General features: G+C 44.5%; 1 protein-coding gene across 7 annotated transcripts in view; it reads left to right on the forward strand.

Annotated features, from left to right (window-relative positions):
• Window positions 1-27975, forward strand: part of IL20RB (interleukin 20 receptor subunit beta) — a 42054-nt gene that overhangs the window by 11848 nt on the left and 2231 nt on the right. The window contains exons 3-10 of one of the 7 annotated variants that reach the window (XM_023749572.1): window positions 457-528; window positions 5041-5131; window positions 5381-5588; window positions 11248-11374; window positions 13152-13342; window positions 17503-17627; window positions 19908-20086; window positions 23027-23169. In XM_023749572.1, coding sequence (XP_023605340.1) covers window positions 5549-5588; window positions 11248-11374; window positions 13152-13342; window positions 17503-17627; window positions 19908-20086; window positions 23027-23169 — 805 coding nt within the window. In that variant the 5' untranslated portion in view covers window positions 457-528; window positions 5041-5131; window positions 5381-5548. Of the gene's footprint in view, window positions 1-456; window positions 529-5040; window positions 5132-5270; window positions 5589-5714; window positions 5847-7278; window positions 7353-11247; window positions 11375-13151; window positions 13343-17502; window positions 17628-19907; window positions 20087-23026; window positions 23170-27975 lie in introns of those variants that run through there. The other 6 variants (XM_023749575.1, XM_023749573.1, XM_014450983.2 and 3 more) reach the window with 6 other exon arrangements.

A 27975-nucleotide genomic window follows, 5' to 3' on the forward strand; every position in this document is an offset into this window, starting at 1 on the left:
GTGTAACAAAAAATATATAATTGAGACAGTGGGTTACAACTAAATGTGAGATGTTCTAAAACACAGGACATATTTGGGAATCTTGGTGAACTATTCTGTGCTAAGTAGGGAGAGGAAGGGTTGTTGGAATGGACTGATTGGCCACATATGTAGTCTCCCAGGACACCAGGACCTATCCTGCTCTTGCACAGCTCTCGAGTGAGTGCCTCAAATTGGCACCCTAGTGTTTCTCTTGCTTCATTCTAGTCCCAGCCCTACAGGCCTCACAGGGCTCTTTCTTGCAGCAACCTCCCTCTCTCTCCCCACTGCCTCTTTATCATTCCATAAACTTATATCACCTGCATTTCCTTCCATAATTAAATATAAAATATTTAAGTGGCTAATAGTGTAATAAGGGAAAAAAATTCCTATTTCTAGACTGTACCTGCTTATAATAGGAAATAATTTTTTTTTCAGGAGTTCATCTTCAGAATAGATGATCTTTCAACTCTGGATGGCAGTGAAAATTAACAGAAGTGCAAGCAACAGGTTAGAGGATAGCTTGGTTCTGGCATGTTGCATAGACAACTGTAGATCTCAACCAGCTGATGAGGAGGTATAGAAAGAGAAGTACCTCAGAGACAAGAGAAATGTGAGGTCAGACTCGGATTCCTGGCAAGAGCACAGGCTAGCAGGTGAGGCACAGCCCTCCAGAAGTCCTCACCCAATGACATGGTCCGTATAGAACTGGTTGGCCTGAGTGCCTTGTCATGAACCAGTCCTGAGAGGGACTGTCATTCAAAAGGGACAGGCAGATAGCATTACCCCTCAGTGCCCCTCGAGGGGTGCAGAACCCAGGACAGACTTTCCTTGCAGTGGCTTGTGAAAAATTGCCAGGCAGTACTGCCTAGAGAGTATGGCAGAGCTGGGCAGGGGCATCTTTTTTTTTTTTTTTTGCGCCAGGAGTGGGGTACCAAAGGGGCATCTTGACAGGGACCCATGCCCAGGTAGAGTCAACTATCTTTAAGACCTCAAGGTTTTGGTGAACAACACTCCTTCCCCCATTCTTGTTCTCCCATTCTCTTTCCTTTCCTTTTCCTTTTCTTCCTCAGTCGGTATTCCCTTCAACTTTTCCATCCTTGGGCCTTGCTCATGTTATTCTCCCAGTTGGAATGCTGAACTGTGAATGCATCTCTCCTACCCAAATCTAAACAGGTACATCCTTGCAACTCCATATCAAGGTCTGTCTGTTCTCTAAAGCCTTTGCTAATCTCTCGAATCACTCTCTCCTCTGTGCCCTGAGACACACTGTGAGTCCTCCTTTGGTGCTAATTGGGAGGCAGTAAGGTGAGTGAAAAGAACTTGGAATTAGGCAGACCTTATCTGGAATTCTTATCTCCATCCCTGATTAGCTCTTATATACAGTAAATTTCTCTGAGCCCTGTGTCCCTGAAAAGTTGGGAATTAAATCTTACCTTGCAAGTCTGTTGTATAAAATATGGAAATGTATATAATCATGGAAAGCCTTTAGGACAATTCCTGGCACATAATAGATACCCAGTACAAACTGGCTTTTGTTGTTAACATGTGGAAACTAGGCAGAAGTGCATTTAGGAGAGAGGACTTAGGAAGCCAGGACTAGGAGAACAAAAGTAAGATGGGGGACAGATGTTGAGGCCAGCATGTATGAAGCACTTCAAGTTGGGGTGTATCCAGACACAAAGGCAAGGGGAGCCAGGATCAGACACCAGGGGAGCAGTGAGAAACGATACAAGCAGCTGTGACCAGAGGTCATGGCACAGATGTGGCCACTGACTCATAGTGCTGGAATCAGAAAGAGCATGCAACAAACATTCTTGACTATGGTGTAATAGAGAGACATACAGCTAACATTTACTGTACACTTACTTTGCCAGATCCTGTTCTAAGTGTACCAATCATTTACTGGTAGTTCTCACAACAGCCCTGTGAATTAAGTACTATTATAACTGTCTCCAATTTAGAGAAGAGAACACAAAAGCAGACTAAATGACTTGCCTGAAAAAAACACAACTAGTAAGTGTGGCAGAGCCTGGGTGCCAACCCAGACAATGTGGCTCCAGAGCCCATGATTTTAACTACTACGCTCCAATAGGTGTCTCCTACTGGAAGTGTTTCTTTGTTTCTCCAGGGGCCAAACAGAAAGATGAGCAGCCTTACGCAAAGAGCCAGCCAGTCAGAGCAAATTACCCCTAATGTACTTATTGCTAATGTTATTAACATAAAACATGGTTAAAACAGCATTTGTGAAGATCTACTGTGTTCCTGGCATTGTGTTAATGTGCTTTGTATTCTCTAATTCCCTTAACTAATATGCAAGACATCGTCATATCTGTTTTATAAATGAAAAAATGAGGCTCCTGGAGTTGCTTTCTTCCCTTTCACATTGAAAGTGTACTGTTTATCCCGTCCATTCCTCACCCTACAACTGTTTAGCTTCTGATTCAAGTTCTCCTCTTGAAACGCCTCTTACTGAGATTACAAATGATCATCCAGGGGACATTTTTCAATGATTAACTCAATGACTCACTGTTCTGCACTCCTGCTTGATGACCACTCCATCTTTCATCATGTCCAGGGCCAGTTTGTTCCAGGACTGTCTGCCTCTCTGACCTATTTTTACACACCCCCCCCCGATATGTTTATATTTCTTTTTTCTTAATGCTGGTCCTTAAATGTGGGTATTCTCCAGAAGCACATCCACATGCTTCCTTAATCTACATACTCTCCTTGAATGTTTCACCCACTTCCTGATCTCAGTTACCACTGAAATGCTAAAGGTAGAGGAGATGGCGCCAGACACCCATAAACTTGATGCAAAGATTCTTTACATACTGGAGCCCCCCTGCCTGTATCTCAAATTCAAGTGTATCAAGTTGAACACATGCAACCTTTTTCTGTACCCTCCCCAACATTGCCTGTCCTGGCCCCACCCCATCCTCCTCCTCCTTTTCATTACTTCGGTTGAGGTGCTGCCATCCACCCAGTTACACAAACCTAGAACCTGAAAGTCTTGTTTGCCTCCTCCTCCACCCTTCCAATCCATTCAATATTTAGGAGCTGTCAATTCTACCTCCATCTTTTGGATTAGCTTACTGCTCTCTACCAACATGGGGAAATCTAGTGGAAGCCAATAACATCTCTCACCTAGTTGACTGACATAGCTCCCTCCAGTCTGACCCCTTCTACTGTTTTATCTTTCCTAGTCATAAACTTTTTAAAGCTCAAAAGACATGAGCTTTTAACCCCTTCTTTGACCTTCATTGCTCTCCAAGCTTCATTGCTCTCGAAGGATAAACTCTAAGCTCAACAAGGCATCCAAAGCTCTCTGGAATCCTGTTTTATTCTGCCTTTGGACCCCATGTCGTGCCACTCCAACCTCCAGTTGCACCAAACTTCTTGTTTCCTAAACACACCAGGCCTGGCTAATTGTTTTCAGCATTTAATAGCCTCCAAGTCACCTCCTCCAGGGATCCTTCTCTGATCTTCCATGCTGGGTTAGATGTTTCTCCTTAATGCTTCCTTATTCCCTTGTAAATATTTCTGTCACTTTTTTCAATACCAACTTATGATTATTCCCATGTTCATCTTCACTTGGGAAGTTCTTAGTTGAGGGCAGGGACTATTGAATTCTCAGGATCTAGCTCATAGTAGGCCCTTAGTAAATGTTTGTTGAATGAATAAATTATTCATTTCTCAAAGGGACATTGCAAATAAGTTCTTAAACTGGAACCACAATCTGTTGTACTCTAAAGCTCATGTTCTTTTCACTAATTAATTGGCACATATAAAGTGTTTAGAGTCCTTTAAAAGCTGGCATTTTAGAGAGCCAAATCCTGTAATAAGTTTTCTTCCAATATTTAAAATTGTTTTTCATTTTTCAATAATACATTCACATGGTTCAGTAATCAAATAGTATAAAAATATATAGCACCCAAAACTATTGAAAGCAGGGTCCCAAAGAGATATTTGAACATGCATGTTCATAGCAGCCTTGGTCACAATAGTTAAAACATGGAAACAACCCAACTGTTCATTAATGGATGTGTAGATGAGCAAAATGTGGTATATACATCAATGGAATATTAGCCTCAAAAAGGAAGGAAAGTCTGCAATGTGCTACAACATGGATAACCTGTAAACCGTTAGTACAGCGGTTCTCAACCTGTGGGTCGTGACCTCTTTGGGGGTCGAATGACCCTTTCACAGGGGTCGCCTAAAACCATTGGAAAACACATGTATAATTACACATTGTTTTTGTGATTAATCACTATGCTTTAATTATGTTCAATTTGTAACAATGAAAATACATCCTGCATATCAGATATTTACATGACGATTCATAACAGTAGCAAAATTACAGTTATGAAGTAGCAACGAAAATAATTTTATGGTTGGGGGTCACCACAACATGAGGAACTGTATTAAAGGGTCGCGGCATTAGGAAAGTTGAGAACCACTGCTTTAGGACATTATGCTAAGTGAAATAAGCGGGTCACAGAAGACAAATGCTGTATAATTCCACTTATATGAGGTACTTAGAGTAGTCAAGTTCACAGCAACAAAAAGAATGGTGGTTGCCAGGGGCAGAGGGAAGGAGAGAATGGGGAGTTATTGTTTAATGGCCATACAGTTTCAGTTTTACAAGCTAAAGAGAGCTATGAGGGTGAATGGTGCTGATGTTTGCACAACAATGTGAATATATTTAATACCATTGACCTGTATGCTTAAAAATGGTTCAGATGGTAAATTTTATGTTATGTGTATTTTACCACAATAAAAAATTTTAAAGCCCAAAACAAACAAAAAAAGATACTGCAAAGAGTCTCATTTCCATTTTTCTCCATCGTCCCAGTCCCCACTTCCTCTGCCCCAAGGTAATCAATCTAGTTAGTTTTTGTATCTCCTTCAAGGTTTTCTTTTGAAAAAATGCAAGTGAATATGAAACTATATTCTTCTTCACCTCTGACTTTTGAAAAGGTATTAAAACATTTTTCAAAATGTCTCTACTTTTTTCTGAAGTGGATATGTATTAGCAAAAAGAACGAATCAATACCCAGCTTGAATGAACTCAAGATGAAGACGTGGAAGAGGACAACTAATTGATGAGAGGGTAAGATAATCCTGCCAGCTCACTCCAATGGGGTTTCTAGGGACATCCAGGGTCCCCCAGGACAGAGCCCGTTGTCCAGGTATCTTCCCCAGGCAGATTCTCAAGCTCCCAGAGTTACTTTTTCTCTGGGACTCTGCAGGCCACTCCCCCTGATGCAATCAATATCTGGGTTTGGACAGAAAGGAGGGTGCTATACGGCCCGCCCCGTCTGAGCTGTCTGGGCCAGCTCCTCTTTCCGGAACAATTCAGGCTGCACAACAACTGAGACCTCAGCTCCAACATCTGTTTTCTGAAGCAAGGATGGCTGGGATGGACAGGATGTCGCATTGTGAAAGGAAACAATGTTCCAGGTGAAACTGAATCTGCCAAACACGGACCCTCACGAAGATTCTAGAAGAAATCTCGACAAGTCTTATCATGTGGCTTTTCTACACCTTGATTCCATGTTTGCTCTTAGGTAAGTATGAATTAGAATACAGCCAATAGACTGGGAATTGAATGTAGGTTAAGAAGGTGAAAGATACTTTCCCAGGGTTTGGGTTGCATTATATACATATAACATCTTAAGTCTGTTTTCAAAAAGGTTGCTCACCTCCTAAACCTCCATCCCCACATCCTAAAGAAAAGAAAAAGCCTGCATTCTGTTTGGAAATCTCTCTCCTAATGTCCACAGAACAATCTAGAAAGATAAAGCATCAAAACAAATAGTCTAAAGGTTAGTAGAGCTCCATGCATTTTGTTATTTATCTCATTATCTGGTTTTAAAAGGTGCAGCATAGTTATCTCAGTCTTTGTGTGTGCCTCAGAGATGTTAACTGTAGGGACAAAAAAGAGAGTGAAAATTCTAACAAAATACACATGAATGAAAAGACACAAATTTCATTAACATTGAGTACAAAACTTGTAAAAATTGGATATCTCTCCTGATCACTGCAGAAAAGGTAGCAGTCAGGTAGGTACTCCATAGCATTAAAAAAAAAAAAATTGGTTTGAGGCACTTTCACTGCCAGTAAGATTACATAATTTTCTCTGCTCCACTCCTGGATACTTGTACCTACATGCTTTATTGTTCCAAAATCACAGCTCTGTAGTCTTTGATGTTTCATCATGTCAAGTTGCATTTAAGAAAAATTTCTAATTTTAATACTCCAAGGTACTGGGCACTTTGTAGTATCAGGGGGAGCCTTTCGTACTTTCTGTCATTTTTATTTTTATTATTTTAACACTGAGAAGTAATTATTCTATTTGGTTTAAACCAGGCAACAAATCAGTGCTAAGGTGATTTGCAAATGTTTAGAACTGGTTTAGACATCAAGTTTATGGTGTCCCTTCTTAGTTCAAAAACCTTCAAAGTTCCCAATTGCTCAGCACATAGTGTTCACATCTGCTGTTTGTCTTATGATCCAGCATGTTCAGGCCCTGATCCTATTGCTCACGTCTCCTTGAAAACAAATATGGACCACAGTTGGCATATTACACCCTCATTTCCTCCTCCTGGCCTTTACTGGTGTAATTTTCACCAGTAAAATTACCATCTCTATTTCCTTTCCCCATCCTGATCCCATTCTCCTAGCATCATTTCACATGGCTCCCTGTACCTACAGACTCCTCCTAAACTTCTCTCTCCTTTGACCTGACCTCTTTTACTCTGCTTTGGTGTGTTCTGTTTTCTGCATTGATCTGAGGGCAGGGCCTGGGCATCTGTCCTGTGTCCCCACAGTCTGTAACATAGGCTAAGTGTGTTGGCTGATTGGTTAGTTAGTAGATTGGTTGATTAGCTGGTGGGACAAACCAGTTGCCAGGGAAACATTCCTTCACAAGCCCAAAGGAGAAAGGGAAAGGCCAGGTTTAACATGCATATGAATTCCAACATGCATATGAATTCCCTGGGGACTCTTGTTAAAATGCAGATTCTGGTTCAATTGGATGGAGGGTGCAGCCTCAGAGCCTGCCTTTCTAATAAACTCCTGGGGAATGTGATGCTGCTGATCTTAAGACTATACTTTATTTATTTTTTTTATTTTTTTTTATGTTTAGTTAATCCTCACCCGAAGATTTTTGTTGTTGTTATTGTTGTTAGTTTGTTGTTGTTGTTGTTAGAGAGCGTGGAAGGGAGGGAGAGAGTAGGTGGGTGAGAGAGAGAGAAACGTGATGTGACAGAGACACATTGATTGCCCCTGCATGCACCCAACCAGGCCCGGGGATCGAAACTGCAACCCAGGTATGTGTCCTTGACTGGGAATTGAACCTACAACCCTCTGCTGCACAGACTGAAAATTCTCTCTTTAAAAAAAAATTTTTTTTATTGCTAAAAGTATTACAAAGGGTATTGCATATGTGTCCTTATTTTTCCCCCCAAAGACTATACTTTAAAATCATGAAGTAATCTACTACTTTTCTGGGGCATGAATTTGTTTGTGCACTTTTTGAAGCTGGGATGTGATGCCAGCAGCCGGTTTAGCAGCCAAGTTCTAGGTCAGTCTTGCTCTTTGCTTTTTCTGGTGATATATAAGGTAATTCTCTTGAAATAATTCAATATATTTGAGGGAGAAATTTTAGGGCATAGTGTCAGTTCATAGAGCCAGTGCAAGGCCCATGCAGTGGGCAGAATAATGGTCCCCTAAAGATGTGCACATGCTAATCCCTTGGAAAATAAAAGGTTGTGATTAATGTTATGGGACCTTGAGATTTGGAGATTATCATGGATTATCAAGGTGGGCCCACACTAATCCCATGAACCCTTAAAAGCTGAGAACTGCCTGATCAGCGTGGCTTAGTAGTTGAGCATTGACCTATGAGCCAGGAGATCACGTTTCGATTCTGGTCAGGGCACATGCCCCAGTTGTGGGCTTGATCGCTAATCAGGGGCATGCAAGAGGCAGCCAATCAGTGATTCTCTCTCATCATCCATGTTTCTATCCCTCTCTCCTTCCTCTCTGAAATCAATAAAAATATGTTTTAAAAGATGATGGCTGAGAACCTTTCCTAGGTGCAGTGACAGAGAGAGATGGGAGGACAGAAGAAGAGGCAGGAGAAATTTGAAGTATGAAATAGAATCAACCAGCCATTGTTGTCTTTGAAGACTGAGGAAAGGGCCATGAGCAAGGAATGCAGGTGGCCACTAGAAACTGAGGATGGCAAGGAAACAGGAGACAGATTCTTTCCTAGAGCATCCAGAAGGAACGCAGTCCTATCAATGCCTTGATTTTAGCCCAGTGAGACCAGTGTCAGACTTCTCACCTATAGAAATGTAAGATAATGTGTTGTTTTTAAGATGTTAAATTTGTAGTAATTTGTTACAACAGCAACAGAAAATGAGAGAGAGAGAGAGAGAGAGAGAGAGAGAGAGAGAGAGAGAGATATTAGTGTTGTGAATGCAGCACTATGGGAAAGATGTTGCTTAGCTGGTTTTGCGTGGGCAAACCTAAGTTTCTGAGCACCAGAATCTTAATAGTCAGGTCACAGTCACCCAGTTCAAGTCTCTATTGGAAATAGAGCTTCCATCCAGTGGACCTTCTTGAGATACCTACTAGAATGAGAATAATACAATTCTCTATAGTAACAAAAGCATAAACATTCACAAGGAACAAAAAGATTATACAGGGGGTTTTAGTATTGCTCTCTCACTCTGGTGAGAACCCTCATCCAGTGTGGCTGAGGAAATCTAGATTTTGCACACTCCTCACTGTGGCCAATGTGTTTTTCCTGTCTGCACTTCAAAGTTTCTCTTTCCCCTTGAGTATATTTTTTTATTTTTGCATTTGACATTTACATTCGGTAGTCTTCATTAACTGGTTTCTTCAGAGATTTGACTTCAATAGATATTGCTCCTGGCTGATTGATGACATTTCATGTTAATGAGAATGCTGTGTGGATAACAGTTTTCTCTTTCTCCCTCTGTGTTCCCAAGTCCACAATCAGCCTTCTCTAACAATTGAAAGGCATTTTAAAACCTTTTGTAGGTGGAAAGAGTCACTTTCAACTTGGAGTCTGAGCTGAAATATGGTTCCTTGTAAGTCATTTTCTATTTAGTGTTCTAGCAATGCCATGACACTGTCTACATTACCCTGTTAAATGTCTCCTGAAATCAGTAGTTCATGGGCATTACAGTTTTTTCATCTCACACCCCATGTGTGTGTGCCACAAACATGGGCAAAACAACAATGAAATTTGGAATACTCTATACAAACAGCATAAGGATATTGAAGATGTTGCCTGTACGGCTCAGAAAGAAACAGCAGTTTTCATTTTACCACAAGGATGATAATTCCCTGCTGTTCTTAACTTTGAAGAGATTTATCTTTGTATCATGAATGGATGTTGAATTTTGTAAATGCTTTTCAGGTGTCACTTGATATGATTGTATGATTTTTCTTCTTCAGCTTGTTGATATGGTGGATTATATTAATTGATTTTCAAATGTTGAACCAGTCTTGCATACCTGGAATAAATCTCACTTGGTCACGGTATATAATCTTTTTTATGAATTCTTGGATTTAGGTTGCTAATATTTTGTTGACAACTTTTGCATGTAAGTGCATGAGATATATTGGTCTGTAGTTTTTTTTTTATTTTTAAAATATATACTACTATCTTTGTCTGATTTTGGTATCAGGATAATACTGGCCCCATCAAATAAATTGGAAAGTGTTCTTTCCTCTTTTACTTCATGGAAGAGATTGTGTAAAATTAGTGTTAATTTAAAAACATATTTGGTAGTATTTTCCAGTGAAACCATCTGGACCCGGAGATTTCAATTTCAGAGCTATTAAATTATGAACTATAGCCTTACATTCCCCACATAGCTGACTAGAAAAATGTTTTGTTACTTTACCAGAGGAAGGAAGTCAGAAAGGACCATGCCCCGCCCTCCCGTGCCACCTCACTGCAGCTGGCCCTTTTCTTTTCACCCTCTGGGTGATTCCAAGGTTAGGGGTGGGGAGGACAGGAAGCCTCCCTTGTGGATACCCCAGGTGTTTCCTCACAGGGCAGGCCATGGAAGCTGAGGGTGGGTTGGAGGTGCATCACCAGGCCTCTACATTACAAAAGAAGCAGGGAAACCAGGCAGGGTTCCCTAGCAGCCCTCATCCCCTTGTGGTCATGGAGCTTGATAACAACAGGTGCCAATCTGGAGACAGACACCGAGATGAAAAGTCCTGGGCAAGAGCCCTAGGCCCTACTGTGCTCTCGATGTTATCACTGCAACTGTAACAGCAAGGGGAGGCAGGTGTTAGCATTAAAAGAAGAACGTTTGAAACTGGGAAGAGAAGGACCGCAGCAGAGAAGCCGCACTGCACCCTGGGTTCACACAGGATGAGCCCCAGGGCTGCCCAAAGTTCTTATGATGCATGTTCAGCGTCACAGCCCTGTTTCGTTCTGTGTACAAACTGTATGCATACTTGGGCACACCACACACACCTGTGCGAGCAGATGCTTGTGTCCCAGGCTGGCTCAGAGTCTGCAGTCTGCCTGAGGTGGAGTCTCAGAACTGGCTTGGTGCCTATCTGGATTGGACTCCTCCACAGCAGACCAGCCTGCACTTTCCAGCTGGGAGCTAATGCCCCATTCAGCCTTGCTGGGGGAGGTGTAGGCATGTCCCTTGGGTGGCAGTAGCAGGTGAGGGAGGTGCTGAGGAGCTGGCAGGAGCCTGCATGGTTTGCCATGTAGGGATGGAGGGCTCAGGTTTATTCGCCTTGCTTAGAGTCACATGGTAAATGACAGAGTCAAGGCCTGCATCTAGGTCAATCTGGCATAAGAGTTGTAAACAATGTGCCTTAATTTTGCCACTTGTACAGTGGAGAAACTAATAGTCCTTACCTCCCGGTACAGTCATGAGGATTAAATAAGATAATCATGTAATAATCTAGCACATTGTCTAGACAGAATATAGTAAATGCTCAATAATATCAGCCATTGTGACTATTAATATTAAAGTGTCATTTTATCACCAAAGGTAGAATTGCAATGATGATGGAAAATATTTAGCATTTACACAAGTATGATGAAATTAGAGGTGTTTCTGGTTCATAGACATATGAAGTCTTATTAGAAACTAATTTAAAGCTGTGCCCCAATCTGAGCCCACCTGTCAGCATGTCTGTCTGCCTTGGTCCTAGATGGAGTTGCCCTTCTGCCTGCCCCTCAGAACCTTTCTATACAGTCAACCAACATGAAGCATCTCTTGACATGGAGCCCAGTGATCATGGCTGGAGAAACAATCCACTATTCTGTTGAGTACCAGGGGTGAGTTTTTTTGAATTGTGTTTTTTTTTTTTTTTTAGTTGTTCTCCCTTGGAAAGTAGTTGATTGCTGGAGGCACCCCCTTTTTCAATCCACAAAGAGCCCAAGGAGGCTTTGTGAGCCCAGAGATAGATGATCTCCAGTGACCTGCTGCCTCTGTGTGCACGGGCATTGGGAGAGTTGAAGAAACAAGGGAAATTGTTCTGTGGATTTGATAATGAACTCTCTGGGAACCCAACAGTGTATAAACACATTTTGGTGGAGCTTCTTTTCAATGGTGAGTCAACTGTCTAATGCTGTAGAAAATCTTTTTTTTAAAATATGTTTTTATTGATTTCAGAGAGGAAGGGAGAGGGAGAGAGAGACAGAAACATCAATGATGAGAGAGAATCATTGATCGGCTGCCTCCCGCATGCCCCCCACTGGGGATCGAGCCCTCAACTCGGGCATGCGCCCCTGACTGGAACTGTACCCGGGACCTGTCAGTCCACAGGCCGACGCTCTATCCACTGAGCCAAACCAGCTGGGGCTGTAGAAAATCTTAAGAGTTTGACTCTGACTTCAGCTGGATAGGTCCCTGAAAACTCAGATCCTTTGGGGGTGGGGGAGACCTCAGTTTTTCTGTCTATGAGCCAAAAAAAATTGTGACCCTAAAGGTCAGCTGCCCAGGGGCCAAGCAGGCTCTGCTCCTTTGCAGGTATTCAGGCCCTTGGAGCCATTGAGGAGTGACAGGGACACAGAGGTGCTCAATATACGGTATTTCATTAACAATAAATACTAGTCAGGGTACAGTTGACCAGGTTTCTGGATATAGGGAGCTTGCAGTTAAGGAGGAGGCATCCAGTAAAAAGGTAAAGAAAATAAATATTTAGGTCTGCACTGTCCAGTGTGGTAGCCACTAGACACAGAGAGCTATTTAAATTAAATGACAATGTCTGTTTCCAAGACACACTAGTCACATTTTAAATTCCTAATAGCCACATGTGGTAGTGGCTACCATATTGAATGACACCAATATAGAGCCTTTCCATCATCACAGAAAGTTCTACTGGACAACACTGCTCCAGGTAATTTCAGATAGCAATCAGTGCTGGGAGGAAGCTAAAAGGCTGATGCGAAAGACAGTTAACTCTGTGGCTCCTTTTCATTGGGTGGTCAGGGAAGGCCTGTCTGGGGAGTGATATTTAAGTCTATTTCTGAAGGATAGGAGGAGTCAGCCAATGTGAACAGCAGAGACAGAGTATTTGGGACACAGCAAACAGCTGGTTAGAGGTCCTAAGGTTAAAAGAGCTCAGCAAGGAGGCCAGTGTGGAGGAAAGAGCATGTGTAGGGGTGAACTGAGAGAGAGGCCAGAGAGTCTTGGAAGCCATGGGAAAGAGTTTGGATTCCATTCCAAGTGTTTTGGAAGCCATTAAGGATAGAAATGTCATGATTTGCTGAGTGATGAATGGTTTGAAGAATAGCAGGAGTGGGAGCTAGAAAATCAGGAGACCATAGCAAGGCAAGGGATGACAGTGGCTGAGATTGGGGTGGTGACCCATGGAGATGGAGAGACCTGGACACATTGGGATTTGTGCCTAGTTTTCCTTTGATTGGTCATAAAAGGAGTAAGGAAGAATGGTTGGTTGGTCAGGGAGGAGGGTGAAGGAACTGGAGTTTGGAGCGAATGATTATTTTGCTGACCCATGTAAAGCAGGTAAATGAGGCAGTTACTTGCAACCATTGTTGAGCCTGGGTGGAAGAAACTGGTGTGACCCTGTGCCTTCCTCTCTTTGGCTAGAGAGTATGAGAGCCTGTTCATGAGCCACATCTGGATACCCAGCAGCAGGTGCTCACCTACCACAGTTCCTGAATGTGACGTCACCGATGACATCACTGCCACCGTGCCATACAACCTCCGTGTCAGGGCCATCCTAGGCTCACAGACTTCAGCCTGGAGCATCCTGAAGCCACCCTTTAATCGAAACTCAAGTAAGATACTTCTCTCTTTACTCCCCCACTGCCACCAGCCTTCCCCTTCAGAAACCATATCCTCTGAGTTTTTTAGGATTCTTGTTAGCATCAAATTAGTCTTGCAAAGCCAGAGTACTGTGAACACAAACAACTTAATTGGTTCATTTAAAAATATGCCAACTGCTTCCCACATGCCCTCTTTCTTATTTTGAAAGAGGCTTTGGAAGTCATTCTCTATCTCTGTCAGGGTCTGCAGGTGTTGGGGACACTGACGTTGCAAAGCTGGAAGGAGAGCTAGCTGCTCTGGAAGTGGGGAGATGGGGTTAGGATTGCTTCTTTCCACGCTGACAGCACCTCAATAAATCATCTAGTGACTCCCACCTGGTGCCTCATTAACCCCATGTTGCCTGTGTGAGCAGCTTTTCCTTGCACAATAAGATCTATATATTTAGCAGAGCCACCAGAAATAGTTGCCCTTCTATGGTCACTGGGAAATAAACAACTTTTCTGTAGCAACAGTACTTGGCAAATGATTGAGAAAGAAGTAAGGGAAGAATATAGATAGGTGGCCAAATATGGCAGAGCACAAACAATAGCCAATGTGTAAAAGGGTGTGTGTGTTTAGGATTAGCAGGAGCAAGGACTGAATGGCCAGTGGGTAAGGAAGCAGCTGGTCACATGGTGAAGGATTTTGACAAATCAGTAGAGGGAAGTCATGGGGGAAAAAGACTGTCTAGGCCAGGTTTGTCTTACAGTCACTTGCTGCTGTGTGAAAGGGAACTGGAGTAGGACAAGCATGCAGGACAGGGCAAGAGTGAGGAGGGGATGGTAACACTCAAGCTGAGCCAAGATGGGTCCTGATCCCAGGAGTGGGGGAAGGGATGGGGAAAAGAGAACAAATTTGAGACATGGCTGAGTTAGGACAGAGCTTGGGGACCAGTCATTGGGAGAGACAACAATGGTGTCCAGCTTCCAATTGGAGTTGGTGAGAATGTCATCCAAGTCAGAGAACCCAGGAGAAAAAACTACTCTTGAGAAATAAGAGATACTTCTGGCTTTGGGCTCTTTGAGATAGAGATTCCTACAAGATAACACGCCAAGATATCTGATTGGCAGCTGGAAATCAGGCCCTGGGGCTGCGACAGGTTAAGGACAGACACACAGCACAACATTAATAGCTTATGGCTTGGGAGCAGATGTAATTGTCCAGGGACAACTCAGGACAGGATCCTGGGAAACCTCAGGGTTTAAAAGGAAGGTGAAGGGAGAGCACCAGTAGGTGGCTGGGCAGGTAGAGGGTCGTGGATGGGAGAACAGAAGAACTGCTGATAGGCCTGAAGGAGGCCCCTAAATGGGTCCTTGAGAAAGCGGCTTTATGGGATGGGGGAGGGGTGGCAGGTGGTTAGCTTGCTGGGTGGAGGATTGAGTGGAGGTAGGAAGGAGCAAGGCAGATGCTCCTCTGAGACAGGTAGGGCGATAATGTGTCCTGCTTGGAGCTGCAGGAGAGGCAAGGAAAGGCCCTTGGCTAACTCTGCTTTTTGATGTGGCAGAAGATCCTCTGCTGTGAGTGAGGACAAAGAAGGTTAAGAGCAGCATGGACAGTAGTGGATGAGTCAAAGGTTCCTGGGGAGTGTATGAGATTAAGTAGAAGTCAGGGGGGCTTAGAAGGTGGGGATGGTGGTGGGGGAGCCCAAGCTGGCTGAGAAGGTGAAGATCGATTTGAAGGAGAAATGGCCCTGTAGAGTCAGATGGATGTGGATCAAGTCCCAGCTCAGCCATTGATAGTTGGGTCCCTCCCCGCCTCCTCATCTATAAGAAGGGCAACAGTTTGCCTCAAAGCATAGTTGTGGGAACTATACAAAATGAAATGCATAAATACTAATTGCAGTGCTGTCCTGTTATAGTACTCAGCTATTGTTAAGTATTGTTTTTATTATTGTCCTAGACATGTCCCACTTGAGAGCTATAGAGTAGAGGAAGGAAAAGGTGGGGACAGGAGTGGAACCATTGGAATATGTTATCAATAGGAATTTTGATGCAGAATGTGAGCTCTTCTGCCCAGGCACTAGGAGGATATAGTGGAAGCAATGGGACCCCAGTGCCAGGCCCTGGGAGAGGCTGGGGGAACACTGGAGGGTGGAGCAGTTTTGCCTCTGTCCACAGTGCCCAGGTATCATCCAAACCACCTCCCTCTGGCTTCTGGGAGCAAGGGGCTCCAGCCAAGACCACTGCTGGGGGCTGGCAGCTGTTGTTGGAAAGGAAGGCATGGGCCAGAGGGAGATAAAGAAGTGCCTATAAAACTATGTGGCTGGGGGAGTTGTTCTCAAGCAGGAAAAAGTTTTGTTGCAAGAGGAGGGGGAATAGGAGTCTTTGTACCTACACCAGAAGGTGGAAGATGTGATCCTGTGTGACCCCTGGGCAGGTGGAGTTCACTACAGAGCTGGAATGAAATCGTGGTGCTTAAGGGCATTAAGTCTGTTCCTTTGTCTCTGCACTGTGACTTCTCCCCAAACATATGAAAAGTCTTGTTTTTAAGGCTGCCCTGACCAAGATCTCCTATTCTTACAGGGAAGCATTTTTGAGAGCAGAGGTTCTTAACCTCAATTGCACATTCCAGTCACAGGGGAGCTTTAGAACCGCTTACCCCAGCAGGCCTCCTGAAGCCACATTCATTGCCCTGTCTCACTGCCACCTGGCCGGCCACACCTGGGGGTGAGCAGATCAGTAAGACTCAGGGACTGTGCCCCATCTCCATTGGCTCTACCCCCTGGCCTCTGCCAGACCCCACCTGTCTGGCCGGTAGGTCTTGAACTCTTCAAGGAAGACACTGGGCCCAGAGGTGCCCAAGGTACTGGCGTCGGGCCAGACCAGGAACTTGAGGATGGTGCCCGCCTCGGAGCCCAGGAAGCGTATGTCTGGGGCCCATCCCCAGAGTCTGATTTAGATCATCTATGTGCATCCTGTTCACTGGAGTTTAACATTTCCCCCAGGTTATTCTCATGCACAGCCAGAGCTGAGATCCACGAGTACAGAGGCTAAACACTCACACAGCAAAGTCTAGAAACCTGGAAAAGGCTTCTAACGGTGTGACTTTGGGCAAGTCACTTAATCTCTCTGAGGCTCAGTTACGTCATCTGTAGAACAGGAGTAGTATTTACTTTCTTAAGTTTGCTGGATGGATTAAATGAGTTTGTAGAGTGCACAGGACAAAGGTTCCTGCTCCAACACTCAAAATATTCTCTGAACTGGAATGAGAATTTTTCTAATTCTATTCTCAATAAAGATGGAGATCAGGGGATTCTAATCATGCTTGACCTAAAACTGAAGTAGTCAAACATCTCTCTTCCTTCTGGAGGTGCTTCAGAGGTAGTACTGGTGGTGCTGTGTGCTCATCGGAAGCCTCTGAACTGGGTATGTTTTGCATAGTTGGTCCCTGACTTCCCAAGTCCTTCTGTCCCCTAACCAGGCAGCTCTTCAAATGCCAGGAAATGCTTTGCTCTCTGAAAACTCCCTGCAGGAAATGACTTTCTTTTGAGTGTCCACTGACCCTCCTGCAGGGGGATTTAGCTCAGACTATACTCTATTTCTCAAGCCAAGGCCAACAATCAGGGTGCCCTTCTGTTCCTGCAGTGTCTGGATCTGAGAGGTAAGTATGGCTCCATCATCACTAGCCAGGGACAGAGACTGCCTGTGTGGGCCCTTCTGTTCTCAGTCTGCTGATGGGAAAAGATCCATGGGGACTGCTGGCCAATCTGTTTTGGGATCTAGCAATTTCTAGAGTTGGTTATTGGAATTTGTAAAACCCTCTGGTTTTTTGACATCCTCCATTAAGGATATGAGATGAAGAATACTTGGGCTGAGGTCAGAATGGCCAACCCCATTCACAGGCTGCTGATTTGCTGATGTTTGAAATATCAAACATATCACTGATCCATGGGAATTGTAGTAATCTTTGTCATTTTAAAAAACTTGCTTATAATTCAAAAAGCATTTACTGAGCACCTGCTGAGTACAGGAGGATATCGGTAGACATGCTTCTGCATGCTGTGAAGTTATAGCCAACCCCTTCCGATGCCAGGAGCCTAGCATGTTTCTACCAATGACTGGTCATGGTTTCCCAGAACAGAAATCAGTCCTGTCTGGGACTGGCTTTGATTCTCCTCTTTTCTTGCCAACAGCCATTCTAACCCCACCTGGAATGGAGGTCACCAAGGATGGCTTCCACCTGGTGGTTAAGCTAGAAGACCTGGGACCCCAGTTTGAGTTCCTCGTGGCCTACTGGAGGAGGGAGCCTGGTGCTAAGGTAAGACTTCTGGCCTTGGCCTTTGAGTCAGACTTTGGAGAAGGCATCACAGACCTCTGAGAGGTGGTTGAGAAGCTGGCCCTGTATTGCTCATTGTATGGGGTGGCCAGGCTGAGTGAAGTGTGAGAAAGAAGAGAGATGGGAGTAGGCTGACAATTCCAGTAGCCTCCTCCTCAAAGAACCGCCTTGGTTCCACCCAGGCCTTGGCTCCATCCCAGGCCTTGGCTGGGAGCCTTCTCAGGCCAAGCTTTACTGAAGTATGGGGGCCGCCTCCTTGTTATAAACTCTAACATAGTTGGATTCACAGTACTTTTTCAATACATTTTCTCCCCTCATCAGCTTGTCTTCTCAGCCATTCTCCCTGGCATGTTTAGGTACCGCAGACCAGGGTGTCCCAGATCAGCCAGAAGATTTCAAAAATGCATGAGGCTGGCACAAGCCTCTTGAGGGTGTGTATCTGGGCAGGGTGCAGAAGTCAGGGCAGAGAGCCAGGGACTGGATAACCCTGCCTAATTATGAGCCACTGGGTCACACAGAATGCCTAAATGGGGTGCTGCCCCTCCCTGTGGGATGGCTGCTGCAGGCTGGGATGGGTGGGAGGTCAGCTCTCCCAGAGGGAATGGTCAAACAGCAGCAGCCACAGCAGCAGAAGGGGTTGAACTTGAGCAGGAACTAGAGCAGTGGTTGTCAACCTTCTGGCTCTTTAAATACAGTTCCTCATGTTGTGACCCAACCATAAAATTATTTTCGTTGCTACCTCATAACTGTAATGTTGCTACTGTTATGAATCATAATGTAAATATCTGACATGCAGGATGGTCTTAGGTGACCCCTGTGAAAGGGTTGTTCTACTGCCAAAGCGGTCACAACCCACAGGTTGAGAACCGCTGAACTAGAGGATAGTCAGACCTGTGGAAGTTCTGTCCAAGCTGATATGGTGACAAGGCCCACTGCAGTCAGCACAGACAAAGGTAGACTTTATCATAAGGATTAATATGGTGCAATAAGGGGTTCTGATAGAATCTATGAACAGAGCTGGCCCGGAGCTGGGTTGCAGCACAGCCTCCCTTACCCAAGGACCCTTGCCTATGGAGTCCCTGCTTCCCTCTGGTGGGTCCTCTCTATTGCACTCTTTCTGTGGCCTCTCCAGCTTACTCCCAGGCCCTGATTCTTCGTCAGTCCTTCCTACACATTCCTGTGGCTGTGCCTCACCATCCCTCAAGGCCTCTCAGGCCTAACCCCCCCCCCCCCCCACCGCCCACACTGTGTCCTCTCCCCTTAGTCCCTGTTTCTAGCTCCAATTATTCTCAAGACCAATTCCCAAGAGAGGAAATCTGATTGGTCCTGCTTATCTTATCAGGCCAAGCTTAGGAGTCGCGGGTTGCTGGCTGGCCTTTGATGGAGGACCCTTCTTAGACTAGGGGTACCTCTGACCACACAACAGTGTCGGGGGAAGAAGGGCATATGCCTCTGTATCCACTCAACAGGGGCTATAGTTTGGGTAGTTTCCCTGGAAGGTATGGGTGGGTGGAATGGGCGTTAACAATGGTTGGACATGGCATTGCCAGCCAAGCAGTTGGAGTGGGGGAGGAGGGGGCAGATCAGGGCCTGGGCAGGAGGGCGCACACAGCTCCTCCCTCAGATTCTTCGGATGGAGCCCTCTCTCCACCCATGGTAACTGGGAGGGCCATGCTGAGAGAGGAGTATATGCCCTGAGTCATCTAAGCGTGGTCCAAACAAGCCTCCACAGGGTCAGACGTGGAGCACAGGCCTCAAGGGGTGGGTAGAGGTGGAAGGGTGTACAGATGAATTAACAGATGGCTGGATGGATGGATGTGTGAGGAGGCACTGCCCACTGGTTCCATGGCTCCTGTGCACTTATCCCCCCAGCTCAGTCATACTAGTATTTCCAACTTCCACTTCTCTGTCCACGTTATGCTATTGGAGAGATCTTCCCCAACCATTCTTTTTGGTGCCTCCTAATCACTCTACCTTCTTGCTCTGCTTCATTTTTTTTCTTATTACCACCTGATAAATATTACATATTGTCTGTCTTTTCCCACGTAAGCTCCAGGACAGCAGGGACTTTGTTTTGTTCAATGCTATGCTCCAGTGCCTACAACAGTGCTTGCCACATAGTACATGCATAATAAACAGATATGAATGAATGAATGAATGAATGAATGAATGAGGGAGCATTCTGTGTGCAGCCTGGGAAGGAAATAGCTGCAGCTTTCCTTCCCTGGTTCTTCTCTCTCTTTCTTGTCTTGCTTCCCTCAGTGTGTAACTGGTTTCTGGTCTCCTAAAGGAACATGTCAAAATAGTGAGGAGCAGTGGTGTTCCAGTGCACCTGGAAACCATGGAGCCAGCGGCTGTGTACTGTGTGAAGGCCCAGACGTTCGTGAAGGCCATCGGGAGGCACAGTGCCTTCAGCCAGGCAGAATGTGTCAAGGTGCAAGGTAAGGGTGGCCTGTTTGTTCCCTGGGGTCCTGCATAGGTGACAGCCCCCCTCCCCGCCCCCCGGAGGATGCTTGGCTGCCTGCTGGGTTTCTTTGGTTGGTTCTCAGTCTCTGGTGACCTCACTGACCTGTTTCCTGAGGCTGGATGGGTTCCTATGGTAAAGGTGTGCTTCACTCCAATTCCCCTATAGGCAAGAGTCCACTCTGGGGCTGGGTGGTGGTCCCTTGAGCCACTGTCTGGAACTTTCTTTCCCCTGAAAGGTCCCTAGGTCTGAGGCCAGATATTGCAAGGCTGATTTACTATTGAATCTGAGGTGGGTGGCAGGAGAGGCAGGCAGGGGCTGAGAGTCAGCCTTAGGAGGAGACAGCTCCCTGTACATCACAGATGCTTTCAGTTATAGACTCCATGTTTGACTTAAATTTTTTCCCTTGACATTTTTATGGTCTAAAACTGCTCAGTGTTTAAAAACCCTTTGAAAAGAAACAAAACCCACATCCCACAATTCTGCCACTAAAACACCACTAGTGACATATTTGTATATAACTTGTTAGCCTTTAAAAAATAATTATTTTGCACATTTAGTTTCAAAAAATATAAAATACACATGGAGGCTCCCCTTTCTACCTTTCCTTTTAGCACGAATGGTAGCATACTCTATTTGTTATTCTGAATCTTGTCTTTTCCACTTTATATATCTTAGAGATTTTTCATATCTACACAGAACTTCATCTTTCTTTATGGCTATGTAGAATTCCATTTTGTGTATATATAACTAATTTAACTAGCTCCATATTGAAGGGCATTTCATTCCCCCCGACCCCCCCGCAATATTTTGCTATTGCTGGCAGTGCTTTAATTAGTTACCTTGTACATAGATCATCTTGCTGGTAGACTTGAAGGATACATTCCTGGAGGTGGAGTTGCTTGGTCAGAGGCATACACATTGGGTTTTAACTGCTGTTCCCAGATTGCCCTCCAGAAGGGTGTCATCCTTCCCTCATTGCCCACATGTGGACTGGACACATGTTGGATTGCACATAGGCTTTGTGCCTGCTTTTTCACAAATATCCATCACATTTCCCAGATGGATTTTCTGATTGCCATTTTATACTACTTTTAAAACCAGATAAGTCAAGCTTGTTAAAAATTGAAACAACACAGAAGTATATAAAGTAAGAGGTACATGTTTTCCACCGAGAATGTTTATTTTGGCAAGCTTAGCATTTAATCTGCAGGTATTGTGTGATACCAGTACTCACAAGCACTAATAGCACTATTGTGCTTACTGTTTTGTTTCTTGCTTCTTCGCTGTAGTATATTGAAAACATCTTTTCATGCCAGTACACATGTTTCTACCTCATTTGCAAAGAAGATGCAAAATAAGCCAATATATATGTGCCAAAATATATATAATTATCCCTCTGATAATAGGTATATTCTGTGCTTTTCTATCTTTGCCACTACAAACCATGCTGTAGTGAACAAGCTTGTATGTATCTAATTCTCATTAAAAAAATTTTTTTATTGATTTCAGAGAGGAAAAGAGAGGGAGAAACCCAGGACCCTTCAGTCTGTAGGCTGATGCTCTACCTACTGAGACAAATCGACTAGGGCTATCCTAATTCTCATTTTAATAGCTGAATTCCTAATCTACCATGCTAATGTCTCATAATAAATTAGATCATCTCCTATTTGGGGATATTTAGGTCATTTCCATGTCTTAGGTCATTTGCATTTGCTTTTGAAGATGATGGTCAATGATTGATTGACTCATTCATTTGATGACTATTTATTGAGCACTGACAATGTGCCACTTGCTGGTCTAGTCCCTTGGATACAGCAGGGCTGTCCCTACCTTCTAGTTAGAGAGATGGCTACAGACAAGTAAACAGATGAGATAGCTTCCCTTGTGAGCTATGAAGAAAATGCACAGAGCATGCCTGGAAGGGGTGGGAAGTGTAGATGTGCCACTTGGGGAAGAGGGAGTCTGGTTATGAGGCCGATGCTCTGGTCCAGATGTTGCTGTGAACTGCTTTGTGCGTATCATTGTCTCCTTTCTTGGAATCATGTTTTTGGAATGTACTCAGAGGAGTGGATGAAAGGGTGTGAATATTTGCATATCTCTTGATGTATACTGCCAAAATGTTTTCCAAAAGCATTGAAACAAAGTACAGTGCCCCTGGCCACACATATGAGGCCATCAGCTTCTCTGCAGCCTCCTTGGCTGTGCCACCTTTCACACTGCAGGTGAGCAGTGCAGCCTAGAGGGGCTACATGAGTTGCTTCCGGTTACATGATGGGAAAATTACACATGCCCCCTTCTGCATCTTCAGATGCTCCCACTTGGTACTTTTTACCCATTTACTTAGTTAGAATGACTCCAGGCTTTGGAGCCAGCCCTACCTGTGTGACCTGGGCTAAGTCACTTAACCATAGCAGGGGCTTGATATATCATAGTTATCATGTGACTGTTTTCTGAACTCAATATTTTCCTCCCAAAGATGAATCAATGCCAAGAGTAAATTGTGAAACACTTTACCACCTACCGCCCAGTTCCCTTCTGTGCTGTTCTTTTTCAGCACCTCCCCCTCATCCTGCCTGGGGCCTGGCACTCTGCCCGTCCTGCTGGCCATGGCCCTGAGGTACTGTGCATGCTAACACAGCCAGTGGTGTAACAGTTGATGCTCCTCCCTTTTCCCAAGAAAATGATTTTAATCTTCCCCGGGGCTTTCTGGAAACCAAGCCTCAGTCTGGATTCTAGAAAAATGGTGTCAGTGGTGGTAATTTCAGTCACTGGGGCATACAACCAATCTCAGGATGTTGGCATCTGCTGTCGTGGCCATGTGCAGAGCCAGCTCCAGGAATGTGAGGGAGGCCCAGGATTGGAGATTGCATTTTCACTGTGTCTCCTAAGCCTGTTCTTATCTTTGCATTTCCAGAAGAGACCCTCCCCCTGGCACTGGCCCTGTTTGCATTTGTTGGCTTCATGCTGATCCTTGTGGTTGTGCCGCTCTCCATCTGGAAGATGGGCCGGCTGCTCCGGTACTCCTGTTGCCCCGTGGTGGTGCTCCCCGACACTTTGGTAAGTGTTCTGTTTTCCTTTCAGCACGATACTGACCGGATGTAGTTTGGGCTGTAGTTGGGCATGGGCACACGTTTCCTGGTTGACAAGAATTTGCATAAAGAGGGCAGAAGAGCATGCACAGGACTTCACTTCTAATCAGAGGGGTTGGAGAGTCCTCCCTTCTCCAGGGAGTGGGGACCTTCCTCAGGCCACTCCTGCTTGCCCCCAGGACCTGGCATGGCCAAGCAAGCAGGGGTGTAGCACAGCTATGGATGCTCGTCAGCTCAGGAGTCATGTACAGTCTTACCCTTCCAGACTGGTCTGCCGAGGGCTCTTGGCCCCTTCCCATGATTATAACAGCAGCTGCATCCAGTAACTTGTTCTGACACAACATATTCAATTCACCTGCCAGGAGCCTCATTGGTTCTCAGGGTGAAGTGCGTGGGTGTGGATGTGGGAGGCATAGATTGTGCTTTGCTTTGGCTGGGGGCCAGGAACAATCTGGACTTGCCCTAAAGGTTAGGATCTCCATCTGTTTTCTCAGCTCCTTTCAAGCCCAGGATTCTTATCTCACTTCTGAGGACATTGGCCCACAGGTCTGAGGCTCCCCAGGGTGGGTAGTCCTGTGTGCCCATGCCAGGATTGGGAGAAGCAAAAGCAGACCTCTAGCAGCCCCCCCCCGCCAACCCCCCCCCCCCCATGTTCCATCTGGCTGGCTCCTGTGCCCATCCGCCAGACCTCAACACACGAAGCAACACAAAGCCAAAACAAAACAACAAAATCAAACCCATTCCTATCACCTCAGAGATTTCTTCTCACAGCTCTCTCCTGGGAGGAGGGTTAGCAGCCAGCTCCTCAGAAGCAACTGGAGTTGGAACTGCCTTCCAGCTACATATTCCTGTAGTTCTGCTTCAGCCCGGAATTGCGCTGGCAGGAGTCACTTTTGTGACAGCTGCATGGCCCTGAAGGGAGGGCCGTACTCTCCCCACGCAGGAGAAACGGTTCTCCCTCATGCAGTCTTCAGGACACCCCTACACCCTGCTACCTGAAGCCTGTTCTCCTTTTCTCTCCAGTACTTCCAGGCAGTTATCACTTCAGCTGAGATTAGTACAGGGTTAAGCACCAGGCACTGTTCGAAGGCTTCACATATAGAGTATTGACTCCTTTCATTTCCCCCTTTTCATAAAGCTTAGGAATGTGCTTTTCATCAGGCCCCCTCCAGCCCAGTCTGAATGGTTTGCTAACTGGTTTCCTGCTAACCATGAAGGCAATGTGGTGTATCAAACACGGGAGGCAGGGCAGGCCTCATTCCCTTCAGGAAGAACTTGAGGGGTTCACAGTTCCCCAAAGCGGAAAAGGATGTGTATTCTGCAGTGGTTGGTATAGTGTTTTATAAATATCAATTGGGTCAAAATGTTGGATGATACTGTTCACACTTTTTGTGTAGTTCTATTAGTTATTGAGGGAGAGACAACAAAATCTCTAACTATGAGTGTGGTGGTGTCTGTCCTTTTATGTCAGTTTTTCCTTCATGTATTTTGAAGCTCTGTTTTAGGAGCTTGGATATTTATGGTTGATATATCTTCCTGAGTAATTGGGCCTTTTATCATCATGAAATGTCCCTCTTTTTCTCTGGCCATACTCGTTATCTTGATATCAATATAGCTTTTTTTGGGCTTACTGTTTGTATGGTTTATCTTCTTTTCAGATTCTACTTAAAACTTATCTTTGTCCTCACATTTAAAGTGTGTCTCTTATAGTAGCATATAGTTAGCCTTTCAAAAAAACAAAACAAAACAAAACAAAACATTCCAACAGTCTTTGCCATTTAATTGGAATGTCTAGTCCATTAACACTTAACTCTGGTCCTGTCACTTTCTGACTTTTGTGTTTGCACCCTGGTTCTTCAAGCCAGTAGGACTGTCATTGTTCATGGCACCAAGAGCGACCTGCCCTCAGACAAGGAACTGTAAAAAAAGGGAAACTCGCCCAGTGACATTCCCTTCTTCCAAGTGTCAACTTACGGTTGCTCTCCAGTGACTCAAGGAAGCTAGTTTTCTATTTTGATCAGTTTTTGAAGGTGTTATCTGTAGGAGATTGGCTTGATTGGTGCGCCTCTGGCATAAGTAGAAGCGGTTCCCTGCAGTGAAAGCGGCGTGCCTGAACCAATCCAAAGTGATGATAATGGAAGGGAAGCGATGCTGGCTCGGGCAGGTCCACTAGCTCTTCTTCCCCAGACACGGTGAACAGTTCAGCCTTTCTCAGTTGGATTCCATCAAGCAGTCACCCTTTATGGTTTTCCTTTCAGCTCTGTTGCCCATGCTTACCCTCTACTCACAGACCATTCCATTTCTAACACCCTCTCTCATTATTCCTCTTCTGGTCCTACATTCATCAGCCCAGCAGTTTCCTCCCTCGGATCAGGGGCACTAGGATCCTTCCAGGACCCAGTATCTTGTTAGTGAGCACAGAGTAAAGGGTCAGGGGAAGAACCATGTAAAGGGCCAGTTCCTTACAGAATTTCAGATGCACATGAAGAGGCCGCAAATGAGAAGAAGTCCTAGGAATCCTAATGCATTATGAGCCACACACTACAAATAGCTTTTGGAGAAATCCAAACAACTTAGATGAGACCAGAGACAAGGACAGTCTATGAGAGTATGACCACTTTCACCCACGGGAGGTAGATATCACTACCCTGGACTAACTTTTGCTTCTCTGTTCTCCTTATCATCCTTCCTACATCGCTTCAGTGTCTGTTCCTACATGCATTCCTTTCCATGAGGCCTTTAATTTTTACTGTTTCTCCCTAGGTTTTTTAAGTGGAAAATTTATCTGAGTATATGCATTTCCCATAGTGCTGTGTGAGAAGTAGATCACTAGCATCCATTAAATCCCAAACAGATTCTGGAGTTGCCCATCACCACCGCCATCTCCCTACCTCTCAGCCTTGACTTTCTAGCTCCATGGTCAGTAAACCGCGGCTCGCGAGCCACATGTGGCTCTTTGGCTCCTTGAGTGTGGCTCTTCCACAAAATACCACGTGCGGGCGCGCACGTACAGTGCGATTGAAACTTCGTGGCCCATGCGCAGAAGTTGGTATTTTGTGGAAGAGCCACACTCAAGGGGCCAAAGAACCACATGTGACTCGCGAGCTGCGGTTTGCCGAGCCGCAGTTTGCCAATCACTGGCCTAGCTGCACTTCAACATTTGCATTAGTTATAGATAATCTTCCAAACTATTAAAAAAAAAGCAACTTCTAGCCATTGTTGCAAAATCCACACATCTTTCCAATTAAATCATGGAAAATTACCAAGTGGAAATTCTTGACAACTCTTTAAAGAGCACTATTGAAAAAAAGAACGAAACTAAAAAAAAAAAAAAAAAGAAAAAAAAAGCCCTATTGAGTTTGTGTTTATTTATTTGTTTGGATTAAATATTTCATGTCCTTATCTTTAATTTTATAGTTGGTGATGATTGCACTCTGAAATACACCATTAAGAATGTCTTTGCATTCAAGTTGATATCACCAAGTAATATTCTAAACAGAAACACATATGCAAGGAAACTTATAGTAAGACTTCTAAGTATATATTCCATATCTAAAAATATAATTTCTTTTCCTTGTCTTTCATCCATACTTGCTTCATGGATATGGAGGCTTTGGTGCTAAAGTGAGAATGACTCCCTTTATTCAATCTCTTCTTGCTGTCGCATTCCACTGTAATGTGGGTGACCCCATAAAAATGGCCCCTAGTTAGTCATTCTTCAATGGACCATCCCAAGTATGACTTTGTGTGCTTCATAGAAAATGGAGTTTCTGAGATCAGATGCCTCTGGGGCCCAGATAAGTACCAAAAAAAAAAAAAAAAAAAAAAAAAAGTGTGCAGTGCAATGACTGTAATTCAATAGGGTCAGATGGTGAGGACCATGGCAGACATGTTTCAGCTAAACAAGACAGCTGCTTCTCAGTTCCAGCAGGTTGCTGCCAAGAGGGAATGCACATGAGCCAGTGTTACAAGATCTTCAAGTTTTAAGTGAGAAACAAACAAACAAAAATCTAGACTTTAATGAGAAGTCTTCTGATTTTTAAACTTTGAAAACGATTTCAAACTGATATATGTCAGCTGAACCTTGCTTGAAAGTTAGTTCTAACCTGTGGGACAACAGTTTTGCACCTTCTGAAATTCTGGGGTTGTGCTGTTTTTCTTTAATGTTCTAGAACTATACTCTCCAGTACAGTAGCCACTCGCCATATGTGACTGCTGAGCACCTGAAATGTGGCTAGTCCCAGGTGAGATGTGCTGTAAATATAAAACACGATGGATTTTGAAGAGTCATTAAAAAAAAAGGATATAAAATATTTTATTGACATTTTTATATTAGTTACATGTTGAAATGGTATTTATTTTAAATAAAATATACTATTACTTTTAACTTTACCTGTTTCTTTTTACTTTTTAAACATGTGCTACTAGAGTATTTTAAATTGCATTTGTAGCTCACATTATATTCCTATTGGATAGTGCTGCTCCAGAATTTAAAAAATAACCCAGTATAACACTGCAGATTTAGGTAGCCAGTGTCCTGAGAATCTGACTGGGCCAGCAGCTGTGAACTGGTGGTGGGTTCCACAAAGGCAGCCCTGCTCAGTGAGCCCTGTGTGGGCATTGTCCTTTCCCATGATTTGCCCGAGACACTAAGAGTGAGATCCCCTGAAGCTGCCTCTTTACAAACAAGGATCAAGGCCAACTGACTGTCTGAAGCCGATGTCTCCTGGGGACGGAGGTGGAGGAAACCACTGTGCCTGTTTATCTGTGTCAC

Source organism: Myotis lucifugus, unplaced genomic scaffold, assembly GCF_000147115.1.
Source record: "Myotis lucifugus unplaced genomic scaffold, Myoluc2.0 scaffold_8, whole genome shotgun sequence".
NCBI lineage: Eukaryota > Metazoa > Chordata > Mammalia > Chiroptera > Vespertilionidae > Myotis > Myotis lucifugus.